General features: G+C 42.2%; 1 protein-coding gene across 3 annotated transcripts in view; it reads left to right on the top strand.

Moving 5' to 3' along the window:
* LOC121550311 (EGF-like repeat and discoidin I-like domain-containing protein 3) overlaps nucleotides 1-24,894 on the top strand; it is a 301,126-nt gene that overhangs the window by 35,285 nt on the left and 240,947 nt on the right. For 2 of the 3 annotated variants that reach the window (XM_041862526.2, XM_041862525.2), the window contains exon 2: nucleotides 16,090-16,164. The exons of the other annotated variant lie outside the window; for it this stretch is intronic. In XM_041862526.2, coding sequence (XP_041718460.1) covers nucleotides 16,090-16,164 — 75 coding nt within the window. The remainder of the gene's footprint in view (nucleotides 1-16,089; nucleotides 16,165-24,894) is intronic. 3 annotated transcript variants of the gene reach the window in all.

The raw sequence follows: 24,894 nt of genomic DNA, 5'->3' as shown, positions 1-24,894 counted from the left end.
GACTGCGTGGCCAAGCACACCTCCAACTCAATCATCAAGTTTGCAGACGACACAACAGTAGTAGGCTTGATTACCAACAATGACGAGACAGCCTACAGGGAGGAGGTGAGGGCTCTGGGAGTGTGGTGCCAGGAAAATAACCTCTCACTCAACATCAACAAAACAAAGGAGATGATCGTGGAATTCAGGAAACAGCAGAGGGGACCGCAGTGGAGATGGTGGAAAGCTTCAAGTTCCTTGGCATACACATCACTGACAAACTGAAATGGATCACCCACACAGACAGTGTGGTGAAGAAGGCACAACAGAGCCTCTTCAACCTCAGGAGGCTAAAGAAATTTGGCTTGGCACCTAAAAACTTTCACAAACTTTTACAGATGCACAATTGAGAGCATCCTGTCGGGCTGTATCACCGTCTGGTATGGCAACTGCACCGACCGCAACCGCAAGGCTCTCCAGATGGTGGTGCGGTCTGCACAACACATTACCGGGGGAAAACTACCTGCCCTCCAGGACACCTACAGCACCCAATGTCACAGGAAGGCCAAAAAGATCATCAAGGACATCAACCACCCGAGCCACTGCCCGTTCACCCCGCTATCATCCAGAAGGCGTGGTAGTACAGATGCATCAAAGCTGGGACAGAGAGAATAAAAAACAGCTTCTATCTCAAGGCCATCAGACTGTTAAACAGCCGTCACTAGCACATTAGAGGCTGCTGCCTATAGACATAGACTAGAAATCACTAGCCACTTTAATAATGTTTACATATCTTGCATTACTCATCTCATTTGTATATTCTGTATTCTAAACTATTCTACTGTATCTTAGTCCATGCCGCTCTGACATTGCTCGTCCATATATGTATATATTCTTAATTCATTATACTGTGGTATTTTAAATTTGTGTGACTGTCATGTTTTGTGTTTTTTGGGGACCCCAGGAAGAATAGCTGCTGCCTCTGCAAAAGCTGATTGGTATCCAAGTAAACAAATAAACACATTTAATGAACAATGTCTCCTAAATGCCTCAATGTACTGTTAAATATTCATTAATTTTCTTGATCACTGACACTGTTCTAAAAAGAAAAAAAATTGTGCACTACCCTAATCGCCTCGCACCTTTCCTTAATCCACCATGCCCCCTTAGCCAATTCGCATGCCCCACATTAATCACCATGTATTCAATGCAGATGTGAATTTCATTTAATGGCATGTTTTATGGATCATATTAACTGGACCACGAGAATTAATCAGGGCGATCTTCTCTCGGGAAGTGATAGCTGCAAAAGCCGGGGGAACCTCCAGGTCTCTAATGAATCTAGCAGCAGTAGGCTCTCCTGGCTCAGCTTGGGCCTGAAGTAGGGCATCAGTAATGAGACAGTAGAGAGAGGAGCAATCACACCACTCAGTGTTTGATGTGGTCAGCTCTGGGATCTGAGATCAGATGGATCAGTAACCTAGATGACTGGGTTGAACGGGTTGTCACGTAACAAGCTCTCTGCAGGAACTATTGGATGGGATGTGGGGCTCCTTCCATCTCGTCAATAATTCTGACTCCTGGTCTTTAGGATCATTTGATCCAATGTGAGAAAATGATTTTCTTATTACAGACATTAATTGTACTCAGGATTGTATATTTAAAATGTGTTATTGGGCTTAGTATGGTACATGTTCTGTATGATTATAGTTGGATTGTATATTGGTATTGAGTGGGTAGCAGGGAATGTCAAAGCTGTCATACTAGCAGACATCGGTTCCACCCCCATTCAGTGGCAGGGTGAAACCACAATGCCTTGGTGTTGGCAACAGCAGCAGAAAGTGAAGTGAGAATGTCAAAGGAAACACTCTGCTACTTAGAAAACCTCAAGATGTATCACTGTGCAGGGTTTAGATACACCATATGCCTGACTGGCATTGGCAATCCTTGAGAGGCACCTTTGTGTGAACGTCAGCTGGGTAACATTGTCTGCCAGAAGCTCCTTGGACTTCCTAGAGACTTGTCTATATTTGTGTGAAGTGTGCCTTGATTAGCTTTTGGTATTTTATGCAATTTGGCGCTGTCATATTTTGAATTCAAGAGACAAACAGACAAGACCACAAGCAAATTGCTGCATATGTTATTACATTACATTATCATCTATTCATTTTGGCATATGGTAGGCACGATAGAGTTTTGCAATTTGCCTTTGCAATTAAACAATATTCAATATTTCACAACAAGTTCAATTTAATAAAGTGGGGTGAAGAGTTGAAGTAAACATTCAAATAACCTTGAAGGCATTTACCACATACACTACAGTGCATTCAGAAAGTATTCAGACCCCTTGACTTTTCCCACATTTTGTTACGTTACAGCCTTATTCTAAAATGGATTTAGAAAAAAAATCCTCATCAATCTTCACATAATACTCCATAATGACAAAGCAAAAACAGGTTTTTAGAAATGTTGGCAAATATATTAGAAATAATATATAGTACTTTGTTGAAGCACCTTTGGCAGTGATTACAGCCTCGAGTCTTCATGGGTATGACACTACATGCTTGGCACATCTATATTCACTCAATGACATTCAGAGACTTGTCCCGAAGCCACTCCTGCGTTGTCTCGGCTGTGTGCTTAGGGTCGTTGTCCTGTTGGAAGTTCAACCTTCGCCCCAGTCTGAGGTCCTGAGCGCTCTGGAGCAAATTTTCATCAAGGATCTCTCTGTACTTTGCTCCGTTCATATTTCCCCAATCCTGACTAGTGTCCCAGTCCCTGCCGCTGAAAAATATCCACACAGCATGATGCTGCCACCATCATGCATCACCGTAGGGATGGTGCCAGGTTTCCTCCAGACGTGATGCTTGGCATTCAGGCCAAAGAGTTCAATCTTGGCTTCATCAGACCAGAGAATCTTCTTTCTCATGGTCTGAGAGTCCTTTAGGTGAATTTTGGTGAACTCCAAACAGACTGTCATGTGCCTTTTACTGAGGAGTGGCTTCCGTCTGGCCATAAAGGCCTGATTAGTGGAGTGCTGCAGAGATGGTTGTCCTTCTGGAAGGTTCTCCCATCTCCCGCAGAGGAACTCTGGAGCTCTGTCAGAGTGACCATCGGGTTCTTGGTCACCTCCCTGACCAAGGCCCTTCTGCCCCGATTGATCAGTTTGGCCGGGCGGCCAGCTCTAGGAAGAGTATTGGTGGTTCCAAACTTCTTCCATTTACGAATGATGGAGGACACTGTGTTCTTGGGGACCTTCAATGCTGCAGAAATATTTTGTTACCCTTCCCCAGATCTGTGCCTCGACACAATCCTGTCTTGGAGCTCTACGGAGAATTCCTTCGACCACATTGCTTGGTTTTTGCTCTGACATGCACTGTCAACTGTTGAACCTTATATAGACAGGTATGTGCCTTTCCAAATCATGTCCAATCAATTGAATTTACCACAGGTGGACTCCAATCAAGTTGTAGGAACATCTCAAGGATGATCAATAGAAACAGGATGTACCTGAGCTCAGTTTTGAGTTTCATAGCAAAGTGTCTGAATACTAATGTAAATGTAATTTCTGTTTTTAATTTTTTATACATTTGCAAAAATGTCTAGTTTTTCTTTGTCATTATGGATTATTTTGTGTAGATTGATGAGGAAAACAATTAATTTAATCCATTTTAGAATAAGGCTGTAACGTAACAAAATGTGGAAAAAAGGGAAAGGGTCTGAATACTTTCCGAATGCACTGTATATATGCGAAAGTATGTGGTGTAAAATTGAGTACCCAGCCATGCAATCTCCATAGACAAACATTGGCAGTAGAATGGCCTTATTGAAGAGCTCAGTGACTTTCAACGTGGCATTGTCATATGATGCCACCTTTCCAACAAGTCAATTCATAAAATTCCTGCCCTGCTAGAGCTTCCCCGGTCAACTGTAAGTGCTGTTATTGTGAAGTGGAAACTTCTACGAGCAACAACGGCTCAGCCACGAAGTGGTAGGCCACACAATCTCACAGAACGAGACTGCCGAGTGCTAAAGCACGTAGCGTGTAAAAATCGTCTGTCCTCGGTTGCAACACTCACTACCATGTTTCAAACTGCCTCTAGAAGCAACGTCAGCACAAGAACTGTTCGTCGGGAGCTTCATGAAATGGGTTTCCATTGCAGAACAGCCGCACACAAGCCTAAGATCACCATGCGCAATGCCAAGCGTTGGCTGCCATTGGACTCTGGAGCAGTGGAAACGCGTTCTCTGGAGTGATGAATCACTCTTCACCATCTGGCAGTCCGACGGACGAATCTGGGTTTGGCGCTACCTGCCCCAATGCATAGTGCCAACTGTAAAGTTTGGTGGAGCAGGAATAATGGTCTGGGGCTCTTTTTCATGTTTTGGGCTAGGCCCCTTAGCTCCTGTGAAGGAAAATCTTAACGCTACAGCATACAATGACATTTTAGACAATTCTGTTCTTCCAACTTTGTTGCAACAGTTTGGGAAAGGCCCTTTTCTCTTTCAGCATGACAATGCTATACAGAAATGGTTTGTCGAGATCGGTGTGGAAAAACTTGACTGGCCTGCACAGAGCCCTGACCTCAACCCCATCGAATGCCTTTGGAATGAATTGTAACGCCGACTGCGAGCCAGGCCTAATCGCTCAACATCCAACATCAGTGCCCAACCTCACTAATGCTCTTGTCGCTGAATGGAAGCAAGTCTCCGCTGCAATGTTCCAACATCTAGTGGAAAGCCTTCCCAGAATAGTGGAGGCTGTTATAGCAGCAAAAGGGGCACCAACTCCACATTAATGCCCATGATTTTGGAATGAGATGTTCAACAAGCAGGTGTCCACATACATTTGGTCATTTAGTGTATTATACAACATTGGACTATTCTAGATGTTAGTAGATGTCCAAGATAATAGTCAATCAGTATTGCATTTCTTAGCTCTTACTTCAGAAGATAGATCATGTCGGAAAATGCAGTTTTGGAGAGTTCCTTGAGAATATAATTACCATATCCTCTTGTATAAGTTTGGAGACAATTCAGATTGTTTCTCATAGTGTTTTGATAAACGCTGTGTCTGTGTTTATGGTTGTACATTATGGCTGTCCCTCGCCCATGATGAGTTGAGGTAGGATCTCTTCCAGAGACCGATGCCCTCTGTGTTCCTCTACAGGGCTTAGAGCTGGCCTTGCAGGCTAGGCAGTGCACAGTAATGAGGGTTATAGAAGTTAGAACAGGGACCAAATTATTTAACAATAAAAAATACCTTTACTACCACAGGGAAATAAACTGGGTGGACAACAATTTTGATTCAACCTCGGTTTTGAGGAAATGAAGTGGTGGAGGTCGTCTTATGTGGACGGAAGCACTTAACAGACAAAGTGGTGTGTGTTGATAAGCTAAGTCAAACCAGAAGGTGGTGTACTGTTGGCCTCTGGCTGGGAGGAAAGACCCTCAGTTCCTTTGAACGGTTTGGAAGGAGACATGGAGATGTCTGTGGCTGCTGAATCAGGTCTTTAGACATGGAAACCAAAGAGAAGAACACGTGTTTAAGTTCAAGTGATAATTGCGTTTGGGAGAAGCCACCTACCTCAAAGCGACCGAAGCACGACCACACCATGGTGATTATGGCTTCTGGTTCGGTCCCAAAATCACAGTCACCACGACTGTGACTGTAGGGGTTTGGGTTGCGAACACCAAGGGCTGACATCATCTTAATGAATGTCGGGTAAGCAAACAGTACGGTAGATGGAACATTCTCTGAGTTCAGGTCCAACATCAGATAATTCAAAGTAACCTCTCAAAGTTAACGAATGTTTGCGTGATATTGTGATACTTTGGCTTCCATCACATGCTGTATGTGTCATGCTATTAGTTTTGTTTATTTGAAATTAAGTCATCACTGTCTGAACCTTCCTCACAGCTTCGCTGCAGCCTGGATCCCATCAGCTCAGCAGAAGTATCTAACCCCTTAGGGGGCAAGTTTAAAGGATGCCTGCAGCGATTTACTGGATTCCCAGCACCACCAAAGGCCTCACTCATCTTCAAACCCCTAGCATGCTAGCAGCAGAGCAGATCCATCTCCCAGGGCTGCATCTTCCCAAAAGCAATTGAGCTATTTAGAGCTGAACGACCGACCTGTTCCCTGCCATTGCTACCTGCTACGGCTTTCACAGCGTTTGTGATGATCTCTTTTTATTTTCTCTTTTTTTTCCTCTTCTCGTCTGCTCAATTTTATTTCTCTTTGCATTGTTTTAGAGCTGCCTTTCTTTGAGAACAGATTCTTACTGTTGGCTTGTTAAGACCACAATGTCTGTCTTTCATGTTTGCCTGTGGTGCTTTGACTCTTTCTGCATATTTCTGTTGCGTTTATTCTCTCTGTTCTTTCTCTTACCCATGACCAAACAAGCTCATTACCTTTAGCCATTGCATCCAATTAACAGAAGAGAGTAAATTTTCTTTGATGAGAACCAATCATGTTCTAGTCACTTGCCATGTGTTCAAAAAGCCTCAATGTTCTTTTTCCCCCTTGTTGTGATTTTTTGTCATTTGGTGAACCGATGTGAAATGCAAGGATAGGCCTTTGATGTTCCCTTAAAATATAATTATATATATTGGCTTGTATCCAGTCAACCCATTCTCTTTGTGAAACCCAATAAGTGTTTTGGGGGGGATGGCGGTCACAGTCTAAATAGAGTTCTTTAAGTATTTATCACTGTGGAATCAATTTACAGCTAATCGTTCTGTAATGTCTCCTACTGAAAGTCTACCACAGGAGGTTGGTGGCATCTTAATTGGGGAGGACGGGCTCGTGGAAATGGCTGCAGCGGAATGAGTGGAATGGTATCAAATACATCAAAAACATGGTTTCCATTTTCTCCTTTCCAGCCATTATTCTGAGCCGTCCTCCCCTCAGCAGCCTCCACTGATGTCTACTTACCCCATAACGGGAACCGGGTTACCGAGATTTAACAAGAATTTCCGGCCAAACCCACTCCCTTTCCCATGGATAAATACAGTGCCTTCAGAAAGTAGTCATACCCCTTGACCTATTCCACATTATGTTGTGATACAGCCTGAGTTCAAAATGGATTAAATTGTTAATTTTTTCCCGCCCATCTACACACAATACCCCATAATGGCAAAGTGAAACATGTTTTTAGAAATTGTTCCACATTTATTGAAAATGAAATACAGAAAACCATTTCCATAAGTATTCACACCCCTTTGCTATGACACTCCAAATTGTGCTCAGGTGCATTACATTTCCCTTGATCATCCTTGAGATGTCACTGCAACTTGATTGGAGTCCACCTCTGGCCAATTCAATTGTCTGGACATGATTTAGAAAGAAACACACCTGTCTATATAAGGTCCCACAGTTGACAGTGCATGTCAGAGCAGAAACTATACCATGAAGTCCAAGAAACTGTCCGTAGTGCTCCGAGATAGAATTGTGTTGAGCAATATATCTGGGGAAGGGTATAAAACCATGTCTAGTGTTAAAACTTTCCAAGAGCACAGTGGTCTCCGTCATTGGGAAATTGAAAAAATATGGAACTACCCAGCCTAGAGCTGGCCATCCGACCAAATTGAGCAACTGGGCAAGAAGGACCTTGGTCATGGAGATGACCAAGAACCCAATGACCACTCTGACAGAACTACAGAGTTCTTTGGCTGGGATGGGAGAACCTGACAGAAGGACAACAGTTTCTGCAGCACTTCACCAATCTGGGCTTTGTCAGACAGAAGCCACTCCTGAGAAAAATGCACAGGACAGCACACCTGGACTTTGCAAAAAGGCATGTGAAAGACTCTGAGAGCATAAGGAAAAAGATTATGTGGTCTGATGAGACAAAAATTGAACTCTTTGGCCTGAATGCAAATCGCTATGTCTAGAGAAACCAGGCACATCTCATGACCCATCTAACACCATCACTACCGTGAAGCATGGTGGTGGCAGCATCATGCTTTGGGGATGCTTTTCAGAGGCAGTGACTGGGAGATTGGTAAGGATAGAGGGAACAATGAATGGAGCCAAATACAGGCAAATCCTTTATGAGAGCCTGCTTCAGAGTGCAAATGACCTTAGAATGGGGCGAAGATTTATGTTCCAACAGGACAATGACCCCAAGCATACAGCCAAAGCAACGCTGGAATTGCTTCAGAACAAGAATGTGAACGTCAGTGAGTGGCCCAGCCAAAGCCCAGACTTGATTCCCATAGAAAATCTGTGGAAAGACTTGAAGAGTGCTGTTCACTGCCGCTCCCAATCTAACTTAAGAGAGCTTGAGAAAATCTGCAAGGAAGAATGGGTGGAAAATCCACAAATCCAGATGTGCAAAGCTGCTACAGACATACCCAAGACAACTCAAAGCTGTAATACCCTTCAAAGGTGCTTCTAAAAAGTATTGACTCAGGCGTGTGAATACTTATGTAAATGAGATAATTCTGTATTTCATTTTCAATAAATCTGCAAACAGTTCTAAACATGTTTTCATTTTGTCATTATGGGGTATTGTGTGTAGATGGGTGAGAGAAAATATATTTAGTCCATTTTGAATTCAGGCTGTAACATAACAAAATGTGGAATAAGTCAAGGGTTATGAATACTTTCTGAAGGCATTGTAACTGCGAGAAACCGGTAAATTATAATACATTATTTATATGAACAGCATTTATATGGAACTATTAAATTAAATGCAATGTCTAAATCTGGGTGCTCTACTGCCTTCTCTGCTCTGCTATCTGTGTGATCAATCATCAACACTCAGGGTGGAGATAGACGGTGGATCTCAGTATGGACCGCAGTTCACGATGCATATATCATCTCTGGTAACTTTTTTTTGTGACAGGTACATTTGCTGCAGCATAGCCTTCCTACTATTGAGTTGCCCCCCCTTTTGCCCTCTGAACAGCCTCAATTCGTCGGGACATGGACTACAAGGTGTTGAAAGTGTTCCACAGGGATGCTGGCCCATGTTGACTCCAGGTTGGCTGGATGTCCTTTTGGTGGTGGACCATTCTTGATACACATGGGAAACTGTTTAGCATGAAAAACCCAGCAGCATTGCAGTTCTTGACACACTCAAACTGGTGCGCCTTGCACTTACTACCATACCCCGTTCAAAGGCACTTAAATATTTTGTCTTGCCCATTCACCCTCTGAATGGTACACATACACAATTCATGTCTCAATTTTCTCAAGGCTTAAAAATCCTTATTTAACCAATCTCCTTCCCTTCATCTACACTGATTGAAGTAGATTTAACAGGTGACATCAATAAGTGATCATACTTTAGCTTTCACCTGGTCAGTCTATGTTATGGAAAAAGTTCCTAATGTTTTGTACACTCATTGTATCTGAATGCTCGTCTAATTTATACATCTCCATCTGGCTTTCAGGGTCATCTTATCATTTTATAGTAAAGATTATTTTTTTAACAGCTGCAGAGTTTTAAAAACTTCTATCACTAGTATCATTGCTTTTATTCAGTGCACACGTGAGCACTCTCCCTGTCTTTCTCTCTCTCCATCAATTCCATTTAAATTGCATCCAAAATATATAATCCTGTTCAAGGTATATATACACTGTATGTCCAGTGGTGTGTTTTCATTGATGCCAAGGGAAGTCAGGCTTCTCCAAAAATGTACCATTGTGTTTAATAATTTTCCTTCAATTCGCAAGAGGCCGAATGTATCTCACAGGAGAAAGCATCCGAGCAAGCGAAATTGGTACTTTTTTTAATTAACCATGAATGGAGATAGGGATTTGGACTTGTGGTTCTACTTAATTCTCCATTAATTCATACATTGTTGTGCCCCTGGCTTGAGAGGATGGAAGTTCAATATGTAGCTAGATGTAGAAGGCTAATGTTAACTAGCTAACGTTGCCCATGAATGGAAGTTAGGCTAGCGATCAAGCATTTGGAAAGGTATCCTAGGAAAACAAAAAATAAAAATGTGTACTGTATGACAGCGTGATAGACTGTTTCGTCAACATGAAAGAGAGGGTGGCATTGGCATTTCTCTACAAGTATGGTGATTCAACAGACACACACACGCACACGGACACATAAATCAGAACCATGGAGAGCCACTTCATATTTAGCTGACGTTGATTGGACTAAATGGTTTTTGGTAACTTTTAGTTGACACTTTATTAGACTAAGCAGAGGTCATTTGATGATGTTGAAATGTTGACGTTGAAATGGTGCTGGAATAGTGGAGGCAGCTCCTGTTTTCTTTGCGACTTGCGGTAACACTCTGTGGTTCTAAATCAATAGTTGTTTAGTGGTCCGAAAATGTCTGAAACATTAACTTGCTTGACCATGCTGTAGGTCATGTAACTGTCTGTTACTGTACATGCAATATGCTTTGTGGACTTCACCGGACAGAGGTTGCTATCCAGATATGTGATAAAACAAAGGTGTGGTTGAATTTATTCTGCCACTGTGTCATCTTATTGTCTCGGCCTTTAGGCCTATATATCACGGCCGCAAGGCAAATGAATGAACAGCTTAAAGAGCAAACAACACAATTAACACATACAGTAGGCTTTTATTTGGGGGGTTACCCACGCACCGCTACTGTGTATGTCATAGCCAACCTCTTTCAGTTAATACATTCAATGTAGTATTAGACTTATATTTAGCTAATGAATGATGGGATAATATGCATAAGCTTCTAACCTATAGCCTCTGTCTTTACTTGCACAATACACACCTGCTCTCCACTGGCCTCTCTCCTTCTTAGCTCCTGTGGAGTCCCAAGAAAAGCTAGACTAGAATAGCTTGTTGGAGATTTTCTTTTAAATCATTTCTTATACTAATACACTATTCAAAGACGGATGCAAGCTTGCTCTTGTTTGCTGAATGTTAAATACAGCAGCCAAAATAACTCTCGGAGTTTGAAAGAAGAGAGACAATGTGCGGTTTTGATAGGTTATAGCTGTTATTTATTCAGACTGATAACCAATGTTCCCTCCAATTTTTTGGGCCGTTGAGCAAATTTTTGTTCTTGGGAGTGGAAACTTAAACGTTGTGAGAATTTTGTGCAACTTCCGGCGCGCGTTTACAGTGAACACTGAGGCTGTACCCTTACAGTTTTAGACAGTATTCAATAGGCTATTGTGGCTATTTGAGAATAATGTAGGCCTACCAACAAAACCAATGGAGCAAATCCCATAACATTTTCACATGGAAATAGCTTTTGATTTCTATGATATAGCCCACAGTAGCCTATATGTGGTGTTCAATGCAGGCCTACAATGCATGAGACTTAAAAAAAATGTTTTTATATTATGAAGGGCTTGACATTAATTCATTATTTTTTACTTGGTACTTTTTTACCATGGGCTAAATAGGTGACTTTAAATTGTATTGTGTTGTATGATGCAAGAAACCACAAAATCCAATTAATTATTATTACCATACAGAACATTTGACAATGTAGGCTACCCTTCTGCCTATTGGCTTATTTGCATATTCAAGCCTGTCTCAAAATACAAGACAAGCTTTTTACCTGACTGGCTTTTCAAAGACAGCTTGAAATGTAGCCTAAACATTTTCTGCTCCTGTAGAAAGCAGTAACTCCCCATTTCTGATCGATACTTATCTATAACTGGGCTAATAACTCGCTAACTAGCAACGAATATCAACAAATGTGCACACGCGAGGCTCTGATCTGAACTGATCTGAAAACTCGCAGGTGATTGAAAGACCACTAGTGGGATACCAAGATTTGCCAATCTTGGTGTTTTCTGGCAAATGCCAAACGTCCTGCACGGTTTTGCACATTTGTGGCCTGCTGGACATTTGTGGCCTGCTGGAGGTCATTTTGCAGGGCTCTGGCAGTGCTCCTCCTGCTCCTCCTTGCACAAAGGCGGAGGTAGCAGTCCTGCTGCTGGGTTGTTGCCCTCATACGGCCTCCTCCACGTCTCCTGATGTACTGGCCTGTCTCCTGGTAGCGCCTCCATGCTCTGGACACTACGCTGACAGACACAGCAAACCTTCTTGCCACAGCTCGCATTGATGTGCCATCCTGGATGAGCTGCACTACCTGAGCCACTTGTGTGGGTTGTAGACTCTGTCTCATGCTACCACTAGAGTGAAAGCACTGCCAACATTCAAAAGTGACCAAAACATCAGCCAAGAAGCATAGGAACTGAGAAGTGGTCTGTGGTCACCACCTGCAAAACCAGTCCTTTATTGGGGGTGTCGTGCTAATTGCCTATAATTTCCACCTGTTGTCTATTCCATTTGCACAACAGCATGTGAGATGTATTGTCAATCAGTGTTGCTTCCTAAGTGGACAGTTTGATTTCACAGAAGTGTGATTGACTTGGAGTTATATTGTGTTGTTTAAGTGTTCCCTTTATTTTTTTGAGCAGTGTATTTACAATGCCTTCCGAAAGTATTCACACCCCTTGACTTTTTCCACATTTTGTTGTGTTACAAAGTGGGATTCAAATGTATTCCATTGTACATAAAATACTCTGTAATGTGAAAATGGAAGAGAACTTTAAACATTTGTAAAAGAAATCATGAAAAATAAGACATTAATTCAAATCAAATGTTATTTGTCACATACACGTGTTTAGCAGATATTATAGCGGGTGTTGCAAAATGGTTGTGCTTCTAGCTCTGACAGTGCAGTAATATCTAACAAGTAGTATCTAACAATTTCACAACATATACCTAATACACACAAAACTAGTAAGGAATGGAATTAAGAAAATATACATATATGGATGAGCAATGACAGAGCTGCATGGACTAAGATACAGTAGAATATTATAGAATAGAATGCAGTATATACATGAGATGAGTAGTTCAAGATATGTAAACATTATTAAAGTGACTGTAAACATTATTAAAGTGACTAGTGTTCCTTTTCTTAAAGTGGCCAGTGATTTCAATAGGCAGCAGCAGCCTCTAATGTGCTAGTGATGGCTATTTAACAGCCAGATGACCTTGAGATAGAAGCTGTTTTTCATTCTCTCGGTCCCAGCTTTGATGCACCTGTACTGACCTCACCTTCTGGATGATAGCGGGGTGAACAGGCAGTGGCTCGGGTGGTTGATGTCCTTGATGATCTTTTTGGCCTTCCTGTGACATCGGATGCTGTAGGTGTCTTGGAGGGCGGGTAGTTTGCCCCCGATAATGCGTTCGGCAGACCGCACCCGATGATCATCAATATATCTTGATTAGATACAGTTGAAGTCGGAAGTTTACTGTACATATACCTTAGCCAAATACATTTAAAGTCAGTTTTTCAAAATTCCTGACATTTAATCCTAGTAAATATTCCCTGACTCATGTCAGTTAGGATGACCACTTTATTTTAAGAATGTGAAATAGTAGAGAGAATGATTTATTTCAGCTTTTATGTATTTCATTACATTCCCAGTGGGTCAGAAGTTTACATACACTCAATTAGTATTTTGTAGCATTGCCTTTAAATTGTTTAACTTGGGTCAACCGTTTCGGGTAGCCTTCCACAAGCTTCCCACAATAAGTTGGGTAAATTTTGGCCCATTCCTCCTGACAGAGCTGGTGTAACTGAGTCAGGTTTGTAGGCCTCCTTGCTCGCACACACTTTTTCAGTTCTGCCCACAAATGTTCTATAGGATTGAGGTCAGGGCTTTGTGATGGCCACTCCAATACCATGACTTTGTTGTCCTTAAGCCATTTTGCCACAACTTTGGAAGTATACTTGGGGTCATTGTCCATTTTGAAGACCCATTTGCGACCAATCTTTAACTTTCTGACTGATGTCTTGAGATGTTGCTTCAATATATCCACATACTTTTCCTTCCTCAAGATGCTATCTATTTTGTGAAGTGCACCAGTCCCTCCTGCAGCAAAGCACCCCCACAGCATGATGCTGCCACCCCCGTGCTTCACGGTTGGGATGGTGTTCTTCGGCTTGCAAGTACCACCCTTTTCCTCCAAACATAACGATGGTCATTCTGGCCAAACAGTTTTATTTTTGTTTAATCAGACCAGAGGACATTTCTCCAAAAAATACAATCTTTGTCCCCATGTGCAGTTGCAAACTGTAGTCTGGCTTTTTTATGGCAGTTTTGGAGCAGTTGCTTCTTCCTTGCTGAGCGGCCTTTCAGGTTATGTCGATATAGGACTTGTTTTACTGTGGATATAGATACTTTTGTACCTGTTTCCTCCAGCATCTTCACAAGGTCCTTTGCTGTTGTTCTGGGATTGATTTGCACTTTTCACACCAAAGTACGTTCATCTCTAGGAGACAGAACGTGTCTCCTTCCTGAGCGTTATGACGGCTGCGTGGTCCCATGGTGTTTATACTTGCGTACTATTGTTTGTACAGATGAATGTTGTACCTTCAGGCATTTGGAAATTGCTCCCAAGGATGAACCAGACTTGTGGAGGTCTACAAAAAAAATTCTGAGGTCTTGGCTGATTTCTTTTGATTTTCCCATGATGTCAAGCAAAGAGGCACTGAGTTTGAAGGTAGGCCTTGAAATACATCCACAGGTACACCTCCAATTGACTCAAATTATGTCAATTAGCCTATCAGCCAATTGACTCAAATTATGTCAATTAGCCTATCAGAAGCTTCTAAAGCCATGACATAATTTTCTGGAATTTTCCAAGCTGTTTGAAGGCACAGTCAACTTAGTGTATGTAAACTTCTGACCCACTGGAATTGTGATACAGTGAATTACAAGTAAAATAATCTGTCTGTAAACAATTGTTGGAAAAATTGCTTGTGTCATGCACAAAGTAGATGTCCTATCCAACTTGCCAAAACTATAGTCTGTTAACAAGACATGTGTGGAGTGGATGAAAAACGAGTTTTAATGACTCCAACCTAAGTGTATGTAAACTTCCGACTTCAACTTTAAGTATTCAACCCCCTGAGTCAATACATGTTAGAGTCATCTTTGGCAGCGATTACAGCTGTGAGTGTTTCTGGGTAAGTCTCTAAAAGCTTTCCACGCCTGGATTGTGCATTTTTTGCAATATTACTTCAGTGCCTTGTTGCAAACATGATGCAAGTTTTGGAATATTTGTGTTCTCTACAGGCTTCCTTCTTTTCGCCCTGTCAATTATGTTAGTATTGTGGAGTAACTACAATGTTGTTGATCCATCCTCAATTTTCTCCTATCACAGCCATTCAACTCTGTAAGTGTTTTAATGTCAACATTGGCTTCTTGGTGAAATCCCTGAGCGGTTTCCTTCCTGAGTTAGGAAGGACCCCTGTATCTTTTTTGTGACTGGGTGTATTGATACACCATTCAAAGTTTCATTAATAACTTTCCCATGCTCAATGGGATATTCAATGTTTTTACCCATCTACCCATAGGTGCCATTCTTTGCAATGCATTGCAAAACCTCCCTGGTCTTTGTGGTTGAATCTGTGTTTGAAATTCACTGCTCGACTGAGGGACCTTACAGATAATTGTATGTGTGGGGTACAGAGATGAGTAGTCATTAAAATAGAATGTTAAACACTATTATTGCACCAAGTGTCCATGCAACTTATTATGTGACTTGTTAAGCACATTTTTACTCCTGAACTTATGTAGGCTTGCTTATTGACTCAAGACATTTTTAATTGTACAAATTAATTAGGATAACCCTGCTTTAGAATGACACTTCCGGTTTTGGAAGGAAATACCAGAATACCTGGGTTTTGGCAGGAAATACCAGGTTACATGGGAGAAAAGTGATTTATTCTCGGGATGGAATATTTTAAAAATACCAGGAACATATTAAACCGTATTAGTGACGACACACATGGATCCACTTTAGAGGAGGGTGTTTAGGAGCCTTGTGTAAAGATGAGCAAACATCAGAGCAAAGCTAGGCCTATTAGAATGAGTCATCCCCACAAACTTTGACTTTGAAGATGGAGTAATGTTGTGTGCATATTACCAACCCCGTAGAAGCTTGTGACCAGTCTGACACCAGCTCACTCTCTGAACTAGTTTGAGTTCTATTCAGACTTGTGATTCCAATTCTCCCTCATTAGATTATTGTGCATGATCCAGCTGTCTGACCATTTCAATGAGCAGAGGGTTGTTCTCTAACCCCTTGGGACTCTGTGTTCTTGTCTCCCCGTGTCTTGCAGGGGAAGTTTACGAGCCCAATCCCTGCGAGAATGGGGCCGCCTGCCTCAATGTTCTGGCCGACGAATCCTTCTCATGTGAGTGTTACACTGGTTTCTCAGGAGCCAAACTTGTGTTAGTAGTGTGGAGGTTGATAAGTGAGATCAGAAACACCTGCTGAAATGACACAGGTGTCATCTGTGATTGTGTGTGCGTGAGTATATCCAAACCCATCATGGCCCTGTGCTTCGTTGGTGGTTGTGGATTGAAGGCTAGCGTTGCGCGTCTGTCAGTATGGTATCAGTGGTGTCATATTTAACTGTTCACAAGTGGCGAGGTGTGCTCTCTGTTTGAATTGTTAAGATGGTGTCCCATCTGGCGTGTGGCAGCTTGTCTCCTTGACTTCTGCTGTGCCCACCCCTCTTCATCACCCCTGCCTGCCCTCCTCATGGCAGTGAGACCCTTAATCCCAATTTACATGCTTCAGTCATCTGTACATGCCAATCCTAGAGATACTGTATACCATTTTCATGTACATTTCCCTCTCTCCTGCTCTATTTTGTGCTGCCTCTTTGTTGTCCCCCTTCCTCTATCTCTGCATCTCTCTCGCTCAAACCATATCCCCCCCCCCATGTGTATGTACTTTATGTATTATTTAAACATATGGCTTTAAAAGTCATGAAAAATGTAAACCCGAGAAGCTAGGGCTTTGACCCAACCACATGTTCACAAGAATGCAACTGAATGCAACTTTTAGAGAAGGAGAGCAGCAGCTGACTGGCATTTGCATATTATAACAGCTTTTACAAGACATTTTTGCAAACAACGCAATATGGCCTTTTCTCTGTTCTCAATTTATGTGACATATTCCGCAAAGTGCATTTGGAAACACACAATAAATCCATTGTGGAAATTATTTTAAGAATACTGCTGAACAGCACAATAGCTACTGAATGACATTTGGAGTCTGCCTTGTCCCTAACCCTCTGGGAAAGCTCTGTAGCATCTGACAGATTCTTAGCTCTGCCTGGAATAAATGTGAGCTTTGAGACCTTGACATGTCATCCACCTAACAGTTGGGGTTGTAGGAGAGCGTATTTGATGTACCAGAACAAAAACGTAAGAATGATATGTTAAAACACGGTGGGAGTGAATAAGCTCTGCTATGCCTGTGACAAAATATCTCCAAATCCCCTTAGTGTGCATGAATATTTGTTATCTGGCATTTGTCATCCGTAATTTTCTTCAGAAATCGACAAAGATTTGAAATGATTCAATCACGAAATGGATGTATCCCATTGCATTAAATGATGCGTCAACTTCTGTCTGCACCTCGGACCGCAATGCATCTCTCTACCATTAGGAAACACCATCATATCACACTCAATGTGGATACAAACACAATTGTTTTATTGCCATGTGTAGATGGGATGTTCCTCATTAAAGTCACCTCCGGTAACTTTGTAAGCAGTTGCTCCAACATTATGTTTATGTGGAATGGACAGTGCTATTGAGCACCTTACACACGATTCGTTTCTCACAGAGACACTTCAATGCAGATGTAGAAAACATATTGATTGAAAGTAGAAGACCGATGATCGTTCATGATCAGGAAGTTTATGTGTAACTATTGGCCTGAGCTGAAAGGGGGAAAGCATTCTTCCAGTCTGTCCCAGAAATGTTTTTTCTTTGACCTTTTCTTATGCTCAGAAGACCAATTTGATGCTCAATTTTACATTTGGTCTTTGGACACATTTGAAAAGAAAACAACCCCAAGGGGAGTACAATAATTATGTTATTGTTTACTTGCATATAATTATTATTTGGTTGCAAGACGTTTAAAAGACATGTAATGCATCCCTAATATGAGGCAGATGAGTGGTAACTCGAAGCTCATTCTTAAGAGTGCAGTATGTTAATTATTTTATTAAAACCACATGTCAACGTAGCAGCTAGTGGTTTGTGGATGGCTTCACCCATCACTTCTACAGTGCTGACGAGACTGGAAAATGGGGAAGGATGAAGACAGGACTAGAGAAAGAAACAGAGGGCCATTGTTTCTAATTCTACTGGGTACAGTGAGGAAGCATCAAACAACCTTGCATATGTCTGTGTGTGTGCAGGCGTGTGTGCAGGCGTGTAACTTACAGGGGGGGCAGCGGGGTCATGACCTTCCCCAATATTAGAGACAGACTAATTTGACCCCCTCAATAATATACCATGATGAATTTGTTGGATTGGAAATCATTTTCCCACCGTAGCTACTGGCTTTCTTTGTTTTTACACTACACAGTACTACTCAATTCATCATTTTATGCTTCACAGTTGGGATGGTGTTCTTCAGCTTGCAAGTCCCCCCTTTTTCCTCCAAACATAACAATGGTCATTATGGCCAAACAGTTCTATTTTTGTTTTATCAGACCAGAGGACATTTCTCCAAAAAGTACAATCTTTGTCCCCATGTGCAGTTGCAAACCGTAGTCTGGGTTTTTTATGGCGGTTTTGGAGCAGTGGCTTCTTCCTTGCTGAGCGGCCTTTCAGGTTATGTCGATATAGGACTTGTTTTACTGTGGATATAGATACTTTTGTACCTGTTTCCTCCAGCATCTTCACAAGGTCCTTTGCTGTTGTTCTGGGATTGATTTGCACTTTTCGCACCAAAGTACGTTCATCTATAGGAGACAGAACGCGTCTCCTTCCTGAGCGGTATGATGGCTGCGTGGTCCCATGGTGTTTATACTTGCATACTATTGTTTGTACAGATGAACGTGGTACCTTCATGCGTTTGGAAATTGCTCCCAAGGATGAACCAGACTTGTGGAGGTCTACAATTTTTCTTCTGGGGTCTTGGCTGATTTCGTTTGATGTCAAGCAAAGAGGCACTGACTTTGAAGGTAGGCCTTGAAATACATCCACAGGTACACCTCCAATTGACTCAAATTATGTCAATTAGCCTATCAGAAGCTTCTAAAGCCATGACATCATTTTCTGGAATTTTCCAAGCTGTTTAAAGGCACAGTCAACTTAGTGTATGTAAACTTCTGACCCACTGAAATTGTGATACAGTGAATTATAAGTGAAATAATCTGTCTGTAAACAATTGTTGGAAAAATTACTTGTGTCATGCACTAAGTAGGTGTCCTAACCGACTTGCCAAAACTATAGTTTGTTAACAATATATTTGTGGAGTGGTTGAAAAACAAGTTTTAATGACTGCAACCTAAGTGTATGTAAACTTCCAACTTCAACTGTATATACTGTATATATATACAGTTTTACAGCCCTCTAACCAATTGTACTATTATGTGTGTTTTTCCGCGTTATTTGTAATTTATTTTGTACATAATGTTTCTGCCATCGTCTCTTATAACCAAAAAGAGCTTCTGGATATCAGGACAGCGATTACTCACCTCGTATTGGACGAAGATTTTTTCTTCAACGAGGCGGCCGCGAAGGATATCATACAGACACCCGACAAGGCCCAAATCCCTGTCATTCGCGTGAGGAAGAGACGGAGATATCGTGGACGTAGATCGGGGTGCCTTGTAAGGATCCGACGGCGAGCGAGTAAACTGCCTCTTCCATCAATCCTATTAGCCAACGTTCAATCATTTGAAAATAAAGTGGATGACTTAAGATTACGGTTATCCTACCAACGGGACATTAAAAACTGTAATATCTTATGTTTCACCGAGTCGTGGCTGAACGACGACAATGATAACATTCAGCTAGCAGGCTATACGCTACATTGGCAGGACAGAACGGCTGACTCCGGTAAGACAAGGGGTGGCGGTCTGTGTATATTTGTAAACAACAGCTGGTGCACAAAATCAAATACTAAGGAAGTCTCAAGGTTTTGCTCGCCTGAGGTAGAGTATCTTATGATAAGCTGTAGACCACACTATTTACCAAGAGAGTTTTCATCTATATTTTTCATAGCTGTCTATTTACCACCACAAACCAATGCTGGCATTAAGATTGCACTGAATGAGTTGTACAAGGCCATTAATCAACAGGAAAACGCTCATCCAGATGCAGCGCTCCTAGTGGCCGGGGACTTTAATGCAGGGAAACTTAAATCCGTTCTACCTAATTTCTACCAGCATGTTAAATGTGCAACCAGAGGAAAAAAAAACTCTAGACCACCTTTACTCCACACACAGAGACGCATACAAAGCTCTCCCTCACCCTCCATTTGGCAAATCTGACAATAACTCTATCCTCCTGATTCCTGCTTATAAGCAAAAACTAAAGCAGGAAGCACCAGTGACTCGGTTAATAAAAAAGTGGTCAGATGACGCAGATGCTAAGCTACAGGACTGTTTTGCTAGCACAGACTGGAACATGTTCTGGGATTCTTCAGACAGCATTGAGAAGTACACCACATCAGTCACTGGCTTCATCAATAAGTGCATCGATGATGTCGTCCCCCACAGTGACCGTACGTACATACCCCAATCAGAAGCCATGGATTACAGGGAAACATCCGCACTGAGCTAAAGGGTAGAGCTGCCGCTTTCAAGGAACGGGACTCTAACCCGGACGCTTATAAGAAATCCCGCTATGACCTCCGACGAACCATCAAACAGGCAAAGAGTCAATACAGGACTAAGATTGAATCGTACTACACTGGCTCTGACGCTCGTCGGATGTGGCAGGGCTTGAAAACTATTACAGACTACAAAGGGAAGCACAGCCGCGAGCTGCCCAGTGACACAAGCCTACCAGACGAGGCTAAACCACTTCTATCCTCGCCCTGAGGCAAGCAACACTGAAGCATGCATGAGAGCACCAGCTGTTCCGGATGACTATGTGATCACGCTCTCCGTAGCCGATGTGAGTAAGACTTTTAAGCAGGTCAACATTCACAAGGCCGCAGGGCCAGACGGATTACCAGGACGTGTACTCTGAGCATGTGCTGACCAACTGGCAAGTGTCTTCACTGACATTTTCAACATGTCCCTGACTGAGTCTGTAATACAAACATGTTTCAAGCAGACCACCATAGTCCCCGTGCCCAAGGACTCTAAGATAACCTGCCTAAATGACTACCGACCCTTAGCACTGACGTCTGTAGCCATGAAGTGCTTTGAAAGGCTGGTCATGGCTCACATCAACAGCATTATCCCAGAAACCCTAGACCCACTCCAATTTGCATACCGCCCCAACAGATCCACAGATGATGCAATCTCTATTGCACTCCACACTGCCCTTTCCCACCTGGACAAGAGGAACACCTACGTGAGAATGCTATTCATTGACTACAGCTCAGCATTCAACACCATAGTGCCCTCTAAGCTCATCACTAAGCTAAGGATCCTGGGACTAAACACCTCCCTCTGCAACTGGATCCTGGACTTCCTGACGGGCCGCCCCCAGGTGGTAAGGGTAGGTAACAACACATCTGCCACACTGATCCTCAACACAGGGGCCCCTCAGGGGTGCGTGCTCAGTCCCCTCCTGTACTCTCTGTTCACCCATGACTGCATGGCCAGGCACGACTCCAACACCATCATTAAGTTTGCCGACGACACAACAGTGGTAGGCCTGATCACCGACAACAATGAGACCGCCTATAGGGAGGAGGTCAGAGATCTGGCCGTGTGGTGCCAGGACAACAACCTCTCCCTCAACTTGACCAAGACAAAGGAGATGATTGTGGACTACAGGGAAAAAAAAGAGGACTGAGCACGCCCCCATTCTCATCGACGGGGCTGTAGTGGAACAGGTTGAGAGCTTCAAGTTCCTTGGTGTCCACATCACCAACGAACTATCATGGTCCAAACACACCAAGACAGTCGTGAAGAGGGCACGACAAAGCCTATTCCCCCTCAGGAGACTGGAAATATTTGGCATGGGTCCTCAGATCCTCAAAAATTATACAGCTGCACCATCGAGAGCATCCTGACTGGTTGCATCACCGCCTGGTATGGCAACTGCTTGGCCTCCGACCGCAAGGCACTACAGAGGGTAGTGCGTACGGCCCAGTACATCACTGGGGCAAAGCTTCCTGCCATCCAGGACCTCTATACCAGGCGGTGTCAGAGGAAGGCCCTCAAAATTGTCAAAGACTCCAGCCACCCTAGTCATAGACTGTTCTCTCTGCTACCGCATGGCAAGCGGTACCGGAGTGCCAAGTCTAGGTCCAAAAGACTTCTCAACAGCTTCTACCCCCAAGCCATAAGACTCCTGAACAGCTAATCATGGCTACCCAGACTATTTGCACTGCAAACTATTTGCACCCATCTTTTTACGCTGCTGCTACTCTGTTAATTATTTATGCATATTCACTTTAACTCTACCCACATGTACATATTACCTCAACTAGCCGGTGCCCCCGCACATTGACTCTGCAACGGTACCCCCCTGTATATATAGCCTCCCTACTGTCACTTTATTTTACTTCTGCTCTTTTTTTCTCAACACTTTTTTTTGTTGTTGTTTTATTTTTACTTTTTTTTGTTTAAAATAAATGCACTGTTGGTTAAGGGCTGTAAGTAAGCATTTCACTGTAATGTCTGCACCTGTTGTATTCGGCGCATGTGACCAATAAAATTTGATTTGATATATATATATATATATATATTATTATTATTTTCTGTGCTCGTGTTTAGGCTGGTAGTTAAGAGTAACATTTTCTATGTTATGTGGATAGCGGAGATTATGTCTTTATTTGTAGAACAACGTGATAATACTCAATAGTGAACCTTTATATGTTCTTACATGACTACAAGGCCAGTAGGCCTACTGTGGTATATTGTACTTTATTGAAGAAACAATGCCTCAATTGGAAAGAAATGTGATAGGGAGAGTCATTTCTTATTATTTGGTTGTTTTTATCTTAACCTAAGAAACCGATGCAAAGTGCTTTGTTTTATAATAATATTTAAATTGTCTGTCACTGTTGCTGCATTTCATGTCACTTTCATTTACAATGTGGTGTTCATTAAAAGTTGGTCTTCAATCACTTTATTTTCACAGAAGAGTAACCTCAATGTTGGCATAATTTGGCTTAGTAATTGTCTGCAATTAAACATGTTAACTACTGTAAATCATCGTAATTGACATAGGCTACATTTCCAGCCGAATATTTTTATTTAAGTTGTAATATGTCATATTCTTCCATTTTTCTTTTTCATATTTCGATTTTGTTGTTCCTGATAGGCTGTTATTTCATTGGAGTGGGAGTAGTGAACTTAGACAATGACCATTTTCCATGCCATTTCCGTTGTCTAATATCAAGCCAGTTTAACGTCATAGCAAGGTCAGATCAGCTGGTCTTATAGTTTTATTCCTCAGTTTCGTCGTTGTAATCAAGCTTAGTTTATCCTGCAGGTGCATGTAATCTTCCGTTAGTAGCGTTTTAAGAAATCCAGTGGTAACCTGCAGGAGCAAGTTAAATTCTGCCATGATCTATTATATTGAGTAGATAGCCAAGTGACCACTCTAACAATGGAAATGCATGTCCTCAAAGATGGAAGGCAGGCGGGAGGAGGTGAGATCAGGTGGGACCATTCTAGCCAATGAGAGAGCAGATACGCTTATGAACAACAGGCACAACTCTGATATAAAGTAGTTTTTTTCAAAGTTGCCGAGATGCCACGTGTGTCCACTTATATCAGTGCATTAGTAACAACCTTACCATTTCAAAACTTCTATTCGATCAAATAAGCCTCACGTAGCATATTAGCAGTTACATTTTTTGTTGACTAAATTCGATACTCTCTCACTGAATTCCTCACTTCCTGGTATATTTTCGTGAACAGATTTTGGGTGGAGTAAACCCTCTCGCTTTGCCTCTTCCTCTATGGTTCTGCCTGTTTGTTGCAATCGAGCCATTACGTCTAAGGAGTGTTCAGATGGTGTGAGTTGAGCTCCAAGTAAAACATGGACTAAAATCAAGAGTACATACTGCTCCTACACAAGAACAACAAGAAGTTCACAGAAAGAAAAACATAATGAAATAGCATTACCATTTCCGGCCATCTTTACTGAAAGGAATCAGGCACAACATTATCCTTTCAAGTCTTCAATAATAATAATAATATGCCATTTAGCAGACACTTTCATCCAAAGCGACTTACAGTCATGCGTGCATACTTTTTGTGTATGGGTGGTCCCGGGGATCGAACCCACTACCTTGGCGTTACAAGCGCCGTGCTCTACCAGCTGAGCTACAGAGGACAGCCACATTAAGTACATCCATGATGATAATAATGATAATAATGATAATAATAATAATAATAATAATAATAATAATATAGAACTTGTTAGGTTTAACAGGATTAAGAAACACTTTCTCATTATTTAGTTCACGCTCTGTATTCTTCACTTTTACCTAAGCCCTTGTCTTCTAGAGAGAGCCTTATAACCAGACAATATATCAGTTATACATATCATGTTTTATACCTATGCTTCAAACCGCTTTGATCCAAAAAGAGGTTCTCCTTATGTGAATCATCAACCAATGGGTCTGCGAAAAGGCACTAGTGATGACTTATTCAAATGGTTCCCCTCCTCTTTCCCTGAGATGGTATTGTCCGTCGCATGATAAGACTGCCCTGGGACAGATTGGCTTAATCTGAATGACAACCAGGAGGAAGTAATAACCATCCATAATGTAAACAGGTACCAGCCCAGCAGCCCAGCACAGGCCAGATATGACCCCAAGGTGTTCTGAGGAGATAGAGGGAACCATGCGTAGCACACACGTACAACACCCCACAGATATCTGTGGGTGGATGTGTTAGAATAATCACAAGTTGCATTTGCCCAATAGTGGGGCCAGGAAATAGACGACATGGTTGCCATAGTGTAAACACAATCCG

Source organism: Coregonus clupeaformis, chromosome 18, assembly GCF_020615455.1.
Source record: "Coregonus clupeaformis isolate EN_2021a chromosome 18, ASM2061545v1, whole genome shotgun sequence".
Lineage (NCBI taxonomy): Eukaryota > Metazoa > Chordata > Actinopteri > Salmoniformes > Salmonidae > Coregonus > Coregonus clupeaformis.
The sequence above is the reverse complement of the archived record's forward strand: the minus strand, read 5'-3'. Positions and strand labels throughout refer to the sequence as shown.